Source organism: Oncorhynchus gorbuscha, linkage group LG15, assembly GCF_021184085.1.
Source record: "Oncorhynchus gorbuscha isolate QuinsamMale2020 ecotype Even-year linkage group LG15, OgorEven_v1.0, whole genome shotgun sequence".
Taxonomy (NCBI): Eukaryota; Metazoa; Chordata; class Actinopteri; order Salmoniformes; family Salmonidae; genus Oncorhynchus; species Oncorhynchus gorbuscha.
Window position 1 is genome coordinate 25,792,041 of NC_060187.1, and position 14,957 is coordinate 25,806,997.

The window sequence follows — 14,957 nt, forward strand, 5'->3', positions numbered from 1 at the left end:
CAATTCTCTGTCGATGTATGCAGGTACGAGATCCGAGTTAAAAGTAAGCAGAAATTAATAGGGCCTGTTTTTTTTTTTTTTTTGTTTTTTTTTTTTTACTGTTGTTTTTATAAATACAAAAATAATCAAAAATAAATCCACTGAGTAAATCTAACATCCCGATTTCTCGAGCTGCAACACAGACATGTACGGAGTTTGTGTAAATGGACATGGAGATTAATACATCATTATTGGACATAGCTACCCCTTGTCTGCCCCTCCTGTTTGTTGTGATGCTGAGTTTGCCGACTGTCAGCTGTACGTAAACACATGGACAAATCCCTTTTCGACTCCGTGTGTTGTGGAAAGGTCAACACTAATTGTTTCAAGCTAACATAAGATGGACATTCAGTGGGCTCTAAAGTGCCAGCAGTTCACTCGCGTTTGCTAGTGAAATAAATTAAATGCGTATACAAAAAATAACTGGTCGCATTTGTGCGTGTGATATATACGTTTAATTCTGCATCCCATTAGTTGTATTTTCCACGTAACATTACGAGGATCATCTAACCTAATTAGCAGTAATTATGATCCACGTCACAAAAAGCATTACAAAATAATAATAAAAAATAAATCTCAACATCTTGGCCTTAAATGGGGTCGGGGGTTTAGAAGACTGCAGGATGAAAAATGGACGAGTGTTCAGTATTGGCTATAGAGGCAATGCTTCTAAAATGCCTTTGCACTAGAGTTGAGATTTTATACATTTTGAAAATCTGAAATTATGTATGCGCTGCAAAGAAATGCAATAGGCTGAAACAGCGGACTCTTCTAGCGAACAGCGTTCAGATTCCCTTTATGGTAGCCTACTGAACAGGTCTGCAGTACTCTAACCTCTAACCTCCACTAGCTAACCCTCAATACCTTAGTGTGCCCTACCCAAGCCAACAGGCCTACTCTATACCCTTACCAATACCCCTCCATTCATACTGGTTGTTGGAATTGGATTTGGTCTACATTCTAGTTGTGAGATTCCTCTCAAATGTGAGTATTTATACTGGTTTTATAGGAGCTTGGCTCTGACCTCCTTGGAATGTTTAATTAAATGGTCCATTGTCTCTGACTAGTAGGCCGTATTGCGTTCTCGGTTTTGTCTGTAGTAGTGTTAGAATGAGCCGTGTGTAACTGCTCCCTTTCTCTCTGCTTTAGACACTAGTAGGACTCAGCCCAAACCCTCTAGACCAGGACACAGCCGACAGCTCCAACGCTGGACAGAGAACCGCATGAGGAGAGGTGAGTGAACAGACATTTATATTGTGCACAGCTCTTAATACAACATATAAAACCAAGTCGAGATTAATTGTTGATGTTAAATCGATTTTAATAGTCAAAAAATGCAGAAGAGAAATGTTTCATCTAAAATTATTTGTTACATTAGCATTGTCTTTGCATTATATATTATACAGGCGCTGTACAGAATCAGAATGATTTGTTTTTACATTAATAAAGCAGACCTTTGTCTCATACTAATATGTCTCGTTTGATGGGAACCAGGGACGTTGCCATCACGGGGTGTAACTGGGACTGGGAGGAGATTTGCCCGATAAACAACTGATCAGAGCTCCTGCCCCAACATTATTTCCATCTCCACAAGACCTCATTCCTGCTACTAGACTGGGCACCCTGGTTCCAAAGAGAACCTGCGTTTACCAGAAATCTAAATGATGTATCTGCTGTAGTTATGGTGATCACTGATCATTTCATTGTTATGATGAATAATCTTTTTTTTTTAAAGATTTGTTACGTGGAGTCCTTGCTAAAACATTGTGATGTTGATTTTATGAATAATGATGCTAATAAAGTTTGAGATCCATTAGGAAAATGGTGTGTCAGTGAATCTGTTTTTGAATGTCCCTGCTGTTTCTCCTCAAACTTCCTTTGGACAGTTGAAAAAGTATTTGGCGGAGTTCTTCTGGGGAGCAGAGCTCACCGGGGGAGTTGCTATGAAAGGTCGCTCATCTCCCATATTGACGTTGTAGTATTTGGCTGAAAGACACGGGAAGAGGGTGGGTTAATTTGAGGAAAATATGGGCTCACTTGGTCTCTGGACCAAATGGCTCACTTGGTCTCTCATTTGCAGAGTTTCCTAGTTTTGAACTGAACCATGCAAAATGTAAAACTGGCAAAGGAAAATGTTAATCACTTCATATATGTCCAAGAATATTCAAGTTTGTGTAGCAATATGATACTGACAGAACCACCAAAAATGAACCATGTTTTGTCAGAAAAACATGACCTGTGGGAGGCCTCTTAATTGGCCAGAGCAGACACTAAATTGGGGCTCAGGGTATCTTAATGACAATGACTAGACAAACACCTCCCTCCTTATGGAGTAAGGAAGGGCTGCTGTTGATACAAACTTCTAGGACAGGATCCGGACCAAGCCGTGCCAGCAGACCCATCTACTCCACCCTCCTCTCTGACCCATCCTGCCTAGACACATGGGGCTCAGATGTGTCGGACAGGATCCGGACCAAGCCGTGCCAGCAGACCCATCTACTCCACCCTCCTCTCTGACCCACCCTGCCTAGACACATGGGGCTCAGATGTGTCCGACATTACTTTGTGTAAGGTCTAGGACTGGATTTTTACAGCAGACCGACAGGTGCAGGGTTTTCCACCAAACCATTTTTCATCAGACAGGCTACAGGCTCGGATTTGGGTAATAAAAATAGTATCTTGGCTAAATACTTACAGCGTGAGAAGAGGTAGTAGTTGTATCCCTCTGGTTTCTTGTGGGTGGGGATAGAAACGGCGGAGGTCACGGTGGACGGGAAGCCTCTCCAGGTCAGACGGATGTTGATCTCCTGTCCCAGCAGAGGCGCTGAGAGGAGAGACCGTTCAGTTTAGAGAGTGACAAAATGTAATTTGAGGAGTGTGATATTTGAACTGGAACATGTGTCTTGGAGTACAAATTCCAGTTTGAGGAAATTATGTAGTTCTTAAATCTGTCGGTTTACTTCTAATAAAAACATTAAAACATTGTGAACCTCGTTTCCTCTTTCTCTTACCCTCCTTCCGAGCCGCATCTGAGTCTTTATAGAGAACTAAATGCATCTCAGATCAAATAAAACCTGTCCGTGAGTGGTTTTCCAGGTTCTCAGCACTGCCTGCCTCAGACTAATAAAATGTTCAGTGAAAGGACTGAAATGTCAAGTTGGGCAGCTCATTACCTGCTTGCCTAGCAACACGGTTGCGTACGGTATAAACAGAGTAGTGGACCTTCCTGCCGCATGTAGGGCTGATGCCAGACTGGTAGGAATACTTCTGCACCAAGCCTCCTGGAACACAATCATACAGATATCAGACGTGGTAGCTCAGGATGACATGGGCATGCTTGTTTTTTGTGCTTTACCAGAAACAGCCGAAACCTATGAGTAAATCTATTATCACTGGCTTTAGCAATACAAATTATTCTAATGTATTTATATCAGAGTTAATATTGTCACATTATGGTGTAAGTCACAGGAGGTTGGTGTCACCTTAATTGGGGAGGACGGGCTCATAATGGCTGGAATGGAATGGTATCAAATACAATAAACACATGGTTTCCATGTGTTTGATGCCATTTTATTCGCTACGTTCCAGACATTATAAGCTGTCCTCCCCTCAGCAGCCTCCACTGGGTAAGTAGTGTACAGCAGTCAGTCACCTCTCTTGAAGAAGTAGACCGACTCTCTCCTCTTGCGGTACTCTGGCACAGACAGGGCAGCCGTGATCTGTCCTTGCAGCCCATCGAAGCCCGCCTTGATTAACTTGGGGTAGCCGGGCTCCATCATGCCATTCTCGAACCTCCAGTAGTTAGAACCCTATGGAGGGGAGAAGGCACATAGATAAACAATTTTGTTCTCTATCAACTCCACTTAATGTAGTATAAAAGTAGGTATTATAACACTATGTTTGGGATAGTTACATTCTAGGCCTATTGAACAGATACCCTTCACTTCAAGTCAGTAATACTGTATGACAAAATGGAAATTCTCCCATTTGCTTTGGGTATCTTATGTTTTAATGTTACATAGGTGGTGTACCTTGAAGAAGTATGTCTTGCCCTGGCAGTTGCAGCGGGTGAAGACTGTGTCGATGGGAGAAGGAATACCCCACACGTCTGTGATCCCACGGGCAGGTCCAGGCACCCTATTGCTGTCCAACACCCAGAAATAGTGTCCTAAAGAAGGAGGACAGTGGAAGCAACACTGGTATGGTATGTCCATCTGCATCCTCAATTACTTTTCATCCTCATCCTATTTTATTTTATTTAACTAGGCAAGTCAGTTAAGAACAAATGATTTACAATGATGGCCTACCCTCTATCTTCTAGTCTATAATACAGGGGTTGTCTTACTGTAGCTAACCATCTTTACCCTTGTAAATTAACGTGAAACATTTACATGTTTGGGGTTCTCTTGGGTTTGAAAACAATCAGTGTCACATCTACAAAATGTGGATAAGAGCTGAAGGACAGTCCAGTCACAACATCACAAAGGCAGACAGGGTGCGGTCTAGGAATGCAAACCCAACATCTGGTGTGTCTGGTACATAGACTATATAATTACAGTATCTAGACCAAGTGTTATGGTCTGGCACTGACCTCTGAAAACCACCACGGTCCCATTCCTCAGCGTAGTCACCGCGCCGACGGGACGACCGCTGCAGATGTTGGTGTCATTGTGTTCATCTGGAGAAAAAGAGAGGACTAATTAGAAAAACAAGTGAACTAGGACCATTTGAAATGTCTGTCCAAGTGTTAATTGGCTAAAGGGGCAATCAGCAGTTGCTACAGCAATTCTTTTTGACTTATAAATGAATGACATGTACCCATTGATTCCTGAAGAATATAACAGTTCATGAGCTGAGTTCAGCTGTCGTACTTTATCAGAACCCAAAATATAAACTTGTTTTACTCCAATGTTTGTAAACAAAGTAAATGTAAACAAACACTAAATAGCCTCAATATGGTTAAAACTATAATTTTGATATCAGGGTTGGTCAGTCCTTGTATCCATAGTCTATATTTCTCCAGGCCCGTCCCTCAGCTTTTTATTTAAACAGTGGCGTGAGAACGGTTTGTTATTGTTTCAACTGCTGATTGCTGCTTTAATGTGACCTCTTTCTGTTTTGCTCTGTGAAGGAGCTGAGGACTTTTTCTAAACCACAGAAAGTGCTGGACTGTCTTAGGCTATGGGAAAACTGTCACCTTTGACTGTCACCAGTTAATATAGTGCCGCTACACTTGGCAAGAGGAAGCTCTTTTCATCCAAGAGAAGTAATACAATCCAATGCGACACATTAAGGAAAGGATAGGCTGGCAAATCGATGTAGTAATAAGGCTGGTGACTCTACCATTGTACAGTAATAAGGCTGGTGACTCTACCATTGTACAGTAATAAGGCTGGTGACTCTACCATTGTACAGTAATACGGCTGGTGACTCTACCATTGTACAGTAATAAGGCTGGTGACTCTACCATTGTACAGTAATAAGGCTGGTGACTCTACCATTGTACAGTAATAAGGCTGGTGACTACCATTGTACAGTAATAAGGCTGGTGACTCTACCATTGTACAGTAATAAGGCTGGTGACTCTACCATTGCCCAGTAATAAGGCTGGTGACTCTACCATTGCCCAGTAATAAGGCTGGTGACTCTACCATTGTACAGTAATAAGGCTGGTGACTCTACCATTGCCCAGTAATAAGGCTGATGACTCTACCATTGTACAGTAATAAGGCTGGTGACTCTACCATTGCCCATTAATAAGGCTGATGACTCTACCATTGTACAGTAATAAGGCTGGTGACTCTACCATTGCCCAGTAATAAGGCTGGTGACTCTACCATTGTACAGTAATAAGGCTGGTGACTCTACCATTGTACAGTAATAAGGCTGGTGACTCTACTATTGCCCAGTAATAAGGCTGGTGACTCTACTATTGCCCAGTAATAAGGCTGGTGACTCTACCATTGCCCAGTAATAAGGCTGGTGACTCTACCATTGCCCAGTAATAAGGCTGGTGACTCTACCATTGCCCAGTAATAAGGCTGGTGACTCTACCATTGTACAGTAATAAGGCTGGTGACTCTACCATTGCCCAGTAATAAGGCTGGTGACTCTACCATTGCCCAGTAATAAGGCTGGTGACTCTACCATTGCCCAGTAATAAGGCTGGTGACTCTACCATTGCCCAGTAATAAGGCTGGTGACTCTACCATTGCCCAGTAATAAGGCTGGTGACTCTACCATTGCCCAGTAATAAGGCTGGTGACTCTACCATTGCCCAGTAATAGGTGCTCTACCACTTTGACTGTTTCGTTGCAATAGTATTAAAGTAATACAAAGCAAGATCCAACATGGTTAAGCTTACCTGCTTGGTAGTCCCTGGGGTTGTCTGTGCCCAGATCTTGGTTGATATCAGTGAGGGTGCTGGGCCGTGTAGGACTGGGCTTGGGTTTCCCTGTGGGTTTGCTGGGCTTGGGTTTCACTGTGGTTTTGTTGGGGGTGGGTTTGATGGTGGGGACGAGAGTGAGCTTCATGGGGTCTGTAGTGGTCTCCTCTGGTGCGGCCTTGTCTCCTTCCTCTTCATGTCCCGTTGGGTCTGTGGATGTGGCCTGAGGATCTGAGGTGGGAGGTGTTGCCAGATCTCCAGTCTGGGGGATACTGCTGTCATCAAAACTTTCTGGGGTGTCCACTCTGCCAGGTTTAGCTTCGGGACCACTATCAGAGGCCGCATTGGGATCCTGTGGGTCTGAAGGGGTGGTTGTTGGGGAATTCTCCTTGTAGCTGTCCTGCTCTGAGCTTGGGGTAGATCCTTCAGGGGCACTGGGTGTCTGGTCAGGCTTGGTGGAGGGGGTGGTGCTGTCTAGAGATGCAGGGGTAGCCTCCGGTTCCTCTGGGCCTGAGGGTGTACCCTGTGTGGGGCCGGTAGAGGTTGGGTCAGAGGCTGGTGTGGTGGCAGCATTCTCTGGGTTTGAGGGTCTGTGTTCAGAGTCCTTTGGCAGTGTGTTGTCAGATTCTGCCTTCTGACCCTCAGGGTCCAATTCACTCTGTCCTTCAGATAAGAGTTCAAGGGTGTCCTCTGTAGGAGTAGGCCCAGGCTGGGGCTCTGAGCTCGGGAAGACCTGGTCGGAGGGCTGGGGGGAGGCAGGGGTGGGCTCAGAGGAGGATCTAGGGGGAGTTGTGTCTAATGCAGACGGGCTGCTGCTGGAATCAGGCTGTCCCTCAGGAACACTGGAGTCTGGAGTTAGAAAAACATGAGATTTGATGTCTGTGTCAGATTTGATTTGACTCCAAATGACTCAAAGTAGATTGTGAAACACCTTGTCAAATGCAATTTCCAGGAACAGTGAAATAGTGATATGTGTGATATGGCTCAGCTATCATCTCCCACACTGTGCCCAAATGCTGTGGTGTGTATTGTTGGATTCAAAATGTTGAACATTGAGATATTAAAAACATGATAGATCAGACGCATAGTATATTAAGGAGTGAGATCTGTAGAAAGACAGAGTGGCTGTGGATTGTGCTGGATGGACGGGAGGAGATCAAAGGATTGCTATAGGGGAGGCAGATGGACATCTGTGGACTAGGTGAAGGAGGGGTTGAGGTCAGGAGGTGAGGTCAGATCCCCTGAAGGGAGTAATAAGGGTTTAGTATCCTGTTACCCTCTTCCTGTGGAACCATAAGAGGGAGGTGTAAGTCGCTCTGGATAAGAGCGTCTGCTAAATGACTTAAATGTAAATGTAAATGTAAATGAGGTGTGTCTTAAGTGGGATATAACTCCTGTCCTGACTGCATAATTAATTGCCGTACTGGGACAATAAAGATTGAATTTCATTGAATCCCTTACCTGCTGTCTCAGTGGGAACCTCTTTGGCTGGTTCGGCAAGGTAGGGGTTGGCCTCTGCTGGTGGGGTCCCCTCTTGGCCAGGTGTTGCCTCTGGATCCCATTCCTCAGGGAAGGGTGTGTAGTCCCCCTCTAAAATGGCCTCTTGCTCAGCTTCAGGAGAGGGAACAGGGAGTTCTGGCCAGGTCTCACCCTTTACATCTGTGGAAGGGAATAAGGGCAAATGAATGTCAAATTCACATTCACACATCTTCTAACTAGCAATTCAACAGGCTAAATAAAAAGTGAATTTGTAGCTATGTTGAGAAACGAGGAACAATTTTCTCTCACCATCTCCCCGTTCATCCTGGAGTTCTGGTTCTGGAGTGACCAATGGCATGAACTGGTCATCTGACACATTTGAAAATGAATGTAATTGTTTATTAACATAACTGAGTTATAGGTGGCATGTGTAATTGCACAACTCTGTCTCTCTGATATTTTCCTATTTTTCTAGTTCATCCTGGCATGTCTTGAATCAAACCACAGACACTGATGACATTCCAGGCTGGAATACACTTCTACAGTGCCAACGGGTCTGTAGTGGACTGGCCAGAGTGCATCAATCCAAAAACACCCTGTTTTATCCCGAATCGACCTTTGGGTTGCAACCCACATATAACACTTCCATCTCCTCATCCATCCTGGCCTCATCTCACCATTCCTCACTTCTCTCTTTGATTGAGACTGTGCCTGTTGCCCTCCTCCACACGGCCCACTCATAATGACATTATTTCCCCATGTTTCTCTTGGCCGTTGGGGCTGGCCCGGACACAGAGCTCCTGGCTACCTCTGAGGAGACATGGCCTCCGGGCTCCGGCTCAAGTCACAGCTGGAGAGAATGTCACAGCAGCAGGACAGGCAGCCAATCCAAAACATCTTGGAATCACACACTCTGCCATTTTTGACTGGTCAGGAAAAGTTCAAAAGATCTGTGTTTTTTTTATTACACAATATTACTCTCTTATTACAGGGAATGTTTTGACTTTGTCATTGGAAGATGTTGGGCTGAGTGAATAATTGTGAAAATTCAATTTTCAGTCTTATTGAGGGCTGAAGTGTTGGTTATCCATCTCCTCAGTAAGGTTGTTCTGAAGATACTGACCTTCATTTAGTTCCTCCTGTGGATTGGGAGTCATCTCTGGCTCCTCATTTGGCTGGATCTGGGGAGGCTCTGGCTCTGGTGTCAACCAAGTACTAAATGAGTCAGAGTATCCAAAAGCAACCAACTTTCCTATAATATCTCTCAAATCTAATATTTAATGAAATATACCTTTTGGTTTGTTATCAATTACGTTATTGCATGAGCTAGTCTTTGGTGTTGTACTGACTGGTTTTGTGCTTGTAGTGGTAAATACTAAGCCAGAAAATAATTAAGATGAACAGACAGGCTTCTGCATTTTAACATGCATAACGCTATTGATATGAATATACTGCATGAATAGTGCCAGCATGCCTATCTTTAAATAAAAGCTATACCTTTTGGTGTTTCATCATTTACGTTATTACATGAGCTAGTCTTCAGTGGTGTTGTGCTGCCTGGTTGTTTGGTGTCTGTAGTAATTATTAAAAGAGAAAAAAATGAACTGATGCAGGCTACTGCATGAGTTTAACATTTACATGCATAGTTACATGCCTAGTGCCAACATGCCTATCTTTAAATCAACTAACTCTAACCACTTTTTCATTGTAAGTCATACATTAATTTATACAATGTTATTTCATACATTAAATTATATACTTATAATTATTATATATTTTATATATACACTCTTTACCTGTGGATGCAATACAGAAAAGTTTGTCTACAGAAAGTATGCACACCCCTTGACTTTTTCCACAATTTGTTGTGTTACAGTCTGAATTTAAAATGGATTCAATTGAGATTTTTTGTGACTGGTCTACACAAAATACCCCATAATTCAAAGTATAATTTTTTTAAACAAATTAATAAAAAATATAAATAAATGAAATATCTTCCATCAATAAGTATTCAACCCCTTTGTTATGGCAAGCCTAAATACGTTCAGTGGTAAAAATGTGCTTAACAAGTCACATTACCGGTAATAGCATTTAACATTTATTTTTTTAATGACTACCTCATATCTGTACAGCACACATACAATTATATGTATGGTCCCTCAGTGGAACAGTGAATCTCCAACACAGATTCAAGACCAGGGAGGTTTTCCAATGCCTCACAAAGAAGGACACCCATTGGTAGATGAGTAAAACAAATGTTAAAGCAGATATTGAATATCCCTTTGAACATTGTCAAGTTATTAATGACACTTTAGATGGTGTATCAATACACCCAGTCGCTACAAAGATACAGGTGTCCTTCCTAACTCAGTTGCCGGAGAGGAAGGAAACCGCTCAGGGATTTCACCATGAGGCCAATGGTGACTTTAAAACAGTTACAGAGTTGAATGTCTGTTATTGGAGAAAACTAAGGATGGATCAACAACATTGTAGTTACTCCATAATACTAACCTAATTGACAGAGTGTAAAGAAGGAAGCCTGAACAGAATACAAATATTCCAAAACATGCATCCTATTTTCAAACAAGGCACTAAAGTAATACTGCAAACAATGTTGCAAAGCAATTAACTTTTTTTCCTGAATACCAAGTGTTATGTTTCGGGCAAATCCAATTCAACACATTACTGGGTACCACTCTTCATATTTTCAAGCATAGTGGTGGCTGCATCATGTTATGGGTATGCTTGTAATAGTTCAGGACTGGGGAGTTTTACAGGATAAAAAAAGAAACAGAATAGAGCTAAGCACAGGCATATTTCTAGAGGAAAACCTGGTTCAGTCTACTTTCCACCAGACACTGGGAGATGAATTCCCCTTTCAGCAGGACAATAACCTAAACCACAAGGCCAGATCTACTGTACACTTACTAAGAAGATGGTGACTGTTCCTGAGTGGCCGATTTACAGTTTGACTTAAATCTACTTGAAAATTCAAGGGCAAGACCTGAAAATATAGGTCTAGCAATGATCAACAACCAATTTAATAGAGCTTGAAGAATTTTGAAAATAATAATGGGCAAATGTTGCACAATTCAGGTGTGGAAAGCTTACCCAGAAAGATTCACAGATGTAATCACTGCCAAAGGTGCTTCTACAAAGTATTGACTCGGGTGTGAATACTTGTGCAAATGAGAGACTTCTGTATTTCTATTTCAATAAATTAGCAAACATTTCTAAAAACATGTTTTCACTTTGTCATTGTGGGTTATTGTTTGTAGACGGGTGAGAAAATACATTTATTGAATCCATTTTGAAGTCAGGCTGTAATGCAACAAAATATGGAATAAGTCAAGGGGTATGAATACTTTCTGAAGGTACCGTACATGCAAAAAAAACATGCATGGTTTCAGTGTAGAATTTTACTTCAGAAGACCATGCTAGGTGTGTTTGACATTTTACTAACCTTCAATACCACACTGGCTCTTGTAATCTGGGCAGCACTTGCTGTAGCGTGCGCAGTCCGGATCACAGTCACACTGCCTGCCTCTCTTAAAGGATTCGCCACACCGCCCTTTACACGAGTCACCTGGTACACAGACACAGTCAGACATACAGTACATCCATTATCACACCAGTCCCCTCCTGGTTATGTTATAACCCATGCATAATACCTGTACACCCATGTGCGTCTATATCATCTAAAAACACGTCAAGCATTCTAATGGGTTATTATGATCCACATCTTGTTTATCATAATGTAATGTCACTCGCATACCACAAATAAATAGATAAAAGTCCTTACTGGTGGTGCACTGGGATTCGTAGTCCTTACAGCACTCCTCGTGAGTGAGACAGTCATAATCACACTGGCACATGTAACCCCTGTAATACTCTCCTCCACATCTCCCACTACAGCTTGCTATACAGAAAGGTCAACAACATAAAGAATATTTTGTGTCATTCAGTAGTCTAGCACACAGTCATGGAGATCTTTCCACAAACAGACAGTCACAAGTCACCAGCGATGACAACAGTATCAATGTCATTCCAACAATAAGGCCTTGTCACATGGACTTGTCACTTGTCACATGGACTTGTCACTTGTCACACTGACAAGATAATGGTGGAATCCTACATTACAGAGCCAGAAAAAAACTATTTTCCCCTCCTAGTTAATAATTTGTGAATGAGTAAATATGAATCAGTGTATATAAAGCATATACAGTCTGTTATACTTTTACAGAAAGAAATTCAGTACGCTCATGGTAATTTGCATATCATATCATCTCTAACGAAGGTTAGAACCATTTAGAATAAAACCCAGAAACACCACACATCAGAAAACGAATCAAAGCTATTTACATATGCAGTGATTAGAAATACTCACACTGAGCAGAATTGAATGGGAGAGCACAAGCCAGCAGAAGAAGAGCAGAAATAACTGATGGAGTCATCTTCACAGGTGTCCTCTGTTTCAACCTGAGCAATAGCATTCAGACAGACAGAAAGGAGAGAACAAAGAACATCACAACTCAATTCATTTATATTCCATTATAAATCATATAGCCTACGCACAATGACTTGAGAGTGAAAGCTTTCACTGTACCTTGAAAGAGTGACCCTCCGTTCAAATCCTGCTGAGTCCTGCACTGTGTCTGCTTTTATAAGGACTGAGAGAGAGGCAGGCTGCCGATTTCTTCTCTGACAGGGATTCCCGTTAATTTGGAGAATCTGCTCCAATTAAAACCCACAAGTGATTGGCAGACTAGACTCCTACGCAATGAAGGGAGGGAACCCTAGACTGCACATTTTGAGTAAGAGTTGGACCTGCTCCAACACGTGTTTACTGTGCCAGTCAGATGACATCACACAGACCGGTGTACCCTTTTCTTTCAAAACAAGATTACAAAAAGAAGTTCAGCAAAAGGGTATTAAATTAACTCAAGACAGGCTTATGCTATTTATTTAGTCTTTTCAGATCATTCCTATGAATATTGGCTAAGGTGGCAATCTGAAATGGGTTATTATATATTTTTCTGAATTCAATAAAATTCTGTTCTCGGAAATAACATCTCAAAATTCAACCAAGGAGGCTTGAATAAATATTTTGTGTTCAGATCCAAAATATTTTTTTGCCAGTATTTTTCAGGAAGAAGTAGCCTATTTAATTCGATTAGGATATTGCATGATTATGTGATTATGGTAATATTTTACCAGAAACGAATAGACTGGTGGGACCACGCCAGTCTTCTACTCAGAAGACTGTTTGTTTTTATTCTAAGAATGATTGGTGTGGTTTAGCCTATGTGGTCAGGCTGGTCACTGGTTGTTACTCATGCCACATATAAATAAAAGTGTGATTTAGTGAACTTGACTGTGAGACTGCCTTTGAAAGGCAGGGCAAGTCTGTCAGACCATGTCTGTCAGACCATATCCATGCCCCATTGCCAAGAAAACAATGTGTCATAATGACAAATGGGATCAATGTTATTCTTAATGCTAAACACCTAGGCCTACCTGATTGAATGCAGATGTTGATTCAATGCTGACCAGTCACTGAAATGTTTAAGTAGCATAGCCAAGTTACTTATCACATCAAACTCAGCTAACAATAAATGTTCCCATACCTTCAGAGAACATTACCTAATGTTTTCTTAAAAACGTTCCAGTGATGTGCAAGGACAGTTTCCAAGAGGCCATTCCCTTAGTAATGTCAAACAGAACTTACCCAGAACGTGGTTACCATCTTCTCAGGATATTCAATATTAATGTTCTAGACACTTTTATTGGAACCTTACTTGCAAAGATATTCCTGTGTCCAGTTTTCTGAGGGTTAGGAGATTATTCCATCAACATCACACCAAACATACACAGAACATGTTCTCAGAATATAAGATATTAATGTTCTAGACACGTTTCATGCAAACGTTGCAAGAACTCTCCTGTGTATCAGTCATCAAGATTGTCAACAGATGGTCCCAAGGGTAGCACTACAGGTTCAATGAGACATTGACATAGACATGGTGGCATAGCAGGAAGATCATAATGCTGTGAACCAAAATATTGTGAGTTCAAATCCCAGGTGAGGACATGTTGAATAAAAATTACAGTATAAATGACCATGCCCATGTAATCACATTCAGGTACCTGCCAAAATAAAGGACACAAACATCGTAATAGGGTGTTGGGCCACCACAAGAGCCTAAATGCGCCTTGGCATAGATTCTACATGCGTCTGGAACTCTATTGGAGGGATGCGAAACCACTAGACACTGAACTATTACAGACCTATATCCATCCTGCCCTGCCTTAATTAAAGTCTTCGAAAGCCTAGCGAACAAACAGATCGGCTTCAATATATCCACATAATTTTCCTCCCTCATGATGCCATCTATTTTGTGATGTGCACCAGTCCCTCCTGCAGCAAAGCACCCGCACAACATGATGCTGCCACCCCCCGTGCCTCATGGTTGGGATGGTGTTCTTCGGCTTGCAAGCCTCCCCCTTTTTCCTCCAAACACAACAATTGTCATTATGGCCAAAGAGTTCTTTTTTTTATTCATCAGACCAGAGGACATTTCTCCAAAAAGTACTACCTTTGCCCCCATGTGCAAACCATAGTCTGGCTTTTTTTTATGGCAGTTTTGGAGCAGTGGCTTCTTCCTTGCTGAGCGGCCTTTCAGGTTATGTCGATATAGGACTCGCTTTACTGTGGATATAGATACATTTGTACCTGTTTCCTCCAGCATCTTCACAAGGTCCTTTGCTGAAGGCACGTTCATCTCTAGGAGACAGAACGAGTCTCCTTCCTGAGCTGTATGACGTCTGTGTGGTCCCATGGTGTTTATACTTGCATGCTATTGTTTGTACACATGAACGTGGTACATTCAGGCGTTTGGAAATTGTTTCCAAGGATGTACCAGACTTGTGGAGGTCTACAATGTTTTTTCTGAGGTCTTGGCTGATTTCTTTAGATTTTCCCATGATGTCAAGCAAAGAGTCACTGAGTTTGAAGGTAGGTCTTGCAATACATCTACAGGTACACCTCCAATTG

At 42.1% G+C, this 14,957-nt stretch overlaps 2 protein-coding genes across 11 annotated transcripts in view; one reads left to right on the forward strand and one right to left on the reverse strand.

Annotated features, from left to right (window-relative positions):
• Positions 1-1,861, forward strand: part of LOC123996805 (nucleoprotein TPR-like) — a 36,617-nt gene extending 34,756 nt beyond the window's left edge. For all 9 annotated transcript variants that reach the window (XM_046300513.1, XM_046300516.1, XM_046300519.1 and 6 more), the window contains exons 48-49: positions 1,189-1,272; positions 1,534-1,861. In XM_046300513.1, the coding sequence (XP_046156469.1) occupies positions 1,189-1,272; positions 1,534-1,586 (137 nt within the window). In that variant the 3' untranslated portion in view covers positions 1,587-1,861. The remainder of the gene's footprint in view (positions 1-1,188; positions 1,273-1,533) is intronic.
• LOC123996806 (proteoglycan 4-like) lies at positions 124-12,662 on the reverse strand. Of its 2 annotated transcripts, XM_046300524.1 has the most exons (15): positions 12,510-12,662; positions 12,291-12,382; positions 11,706-11,822; positions 11,367-11,489; positions 9,401-9,475; positions 9,027-9,101; positions 8,213-8,272; positions 7,886-8,083; positions 6,404-7,273; positions 4,631-4,717; positions 4,071-4,207; positions 3,692-3,848; positions 3,213-3,320; positions 2,735-2,863; positions 124-2,025 (listed from the first exon to the last, which is right to left on the reverse strand). In XM_046300524.1, the coding sequence occupies exons 2-15, from the start codon at positions 12,355-12,357 to the stop codon at positions 1,907-1,909; spliced, it is 2,322 nt and encodes a 773-aa protein (XP_046156480.1). In that variant the 5' UTR covers positions 12,358-12,382; positions 12,510-12,662; the 3' UTR covers positions 124-1,906. The 2 variants fall into 2 exon arrangements, with proteins under 2 accessions (XP_046156480.1, XP_046156482.1); XM_046300526.1 differs by lacking the exon at positions 9,401-9,475 and having other exon boundaries at positions 126-2,025.
• Between the last annotated feature and the right edge of the window lie 2,295 nt (positions 12,663-14,957).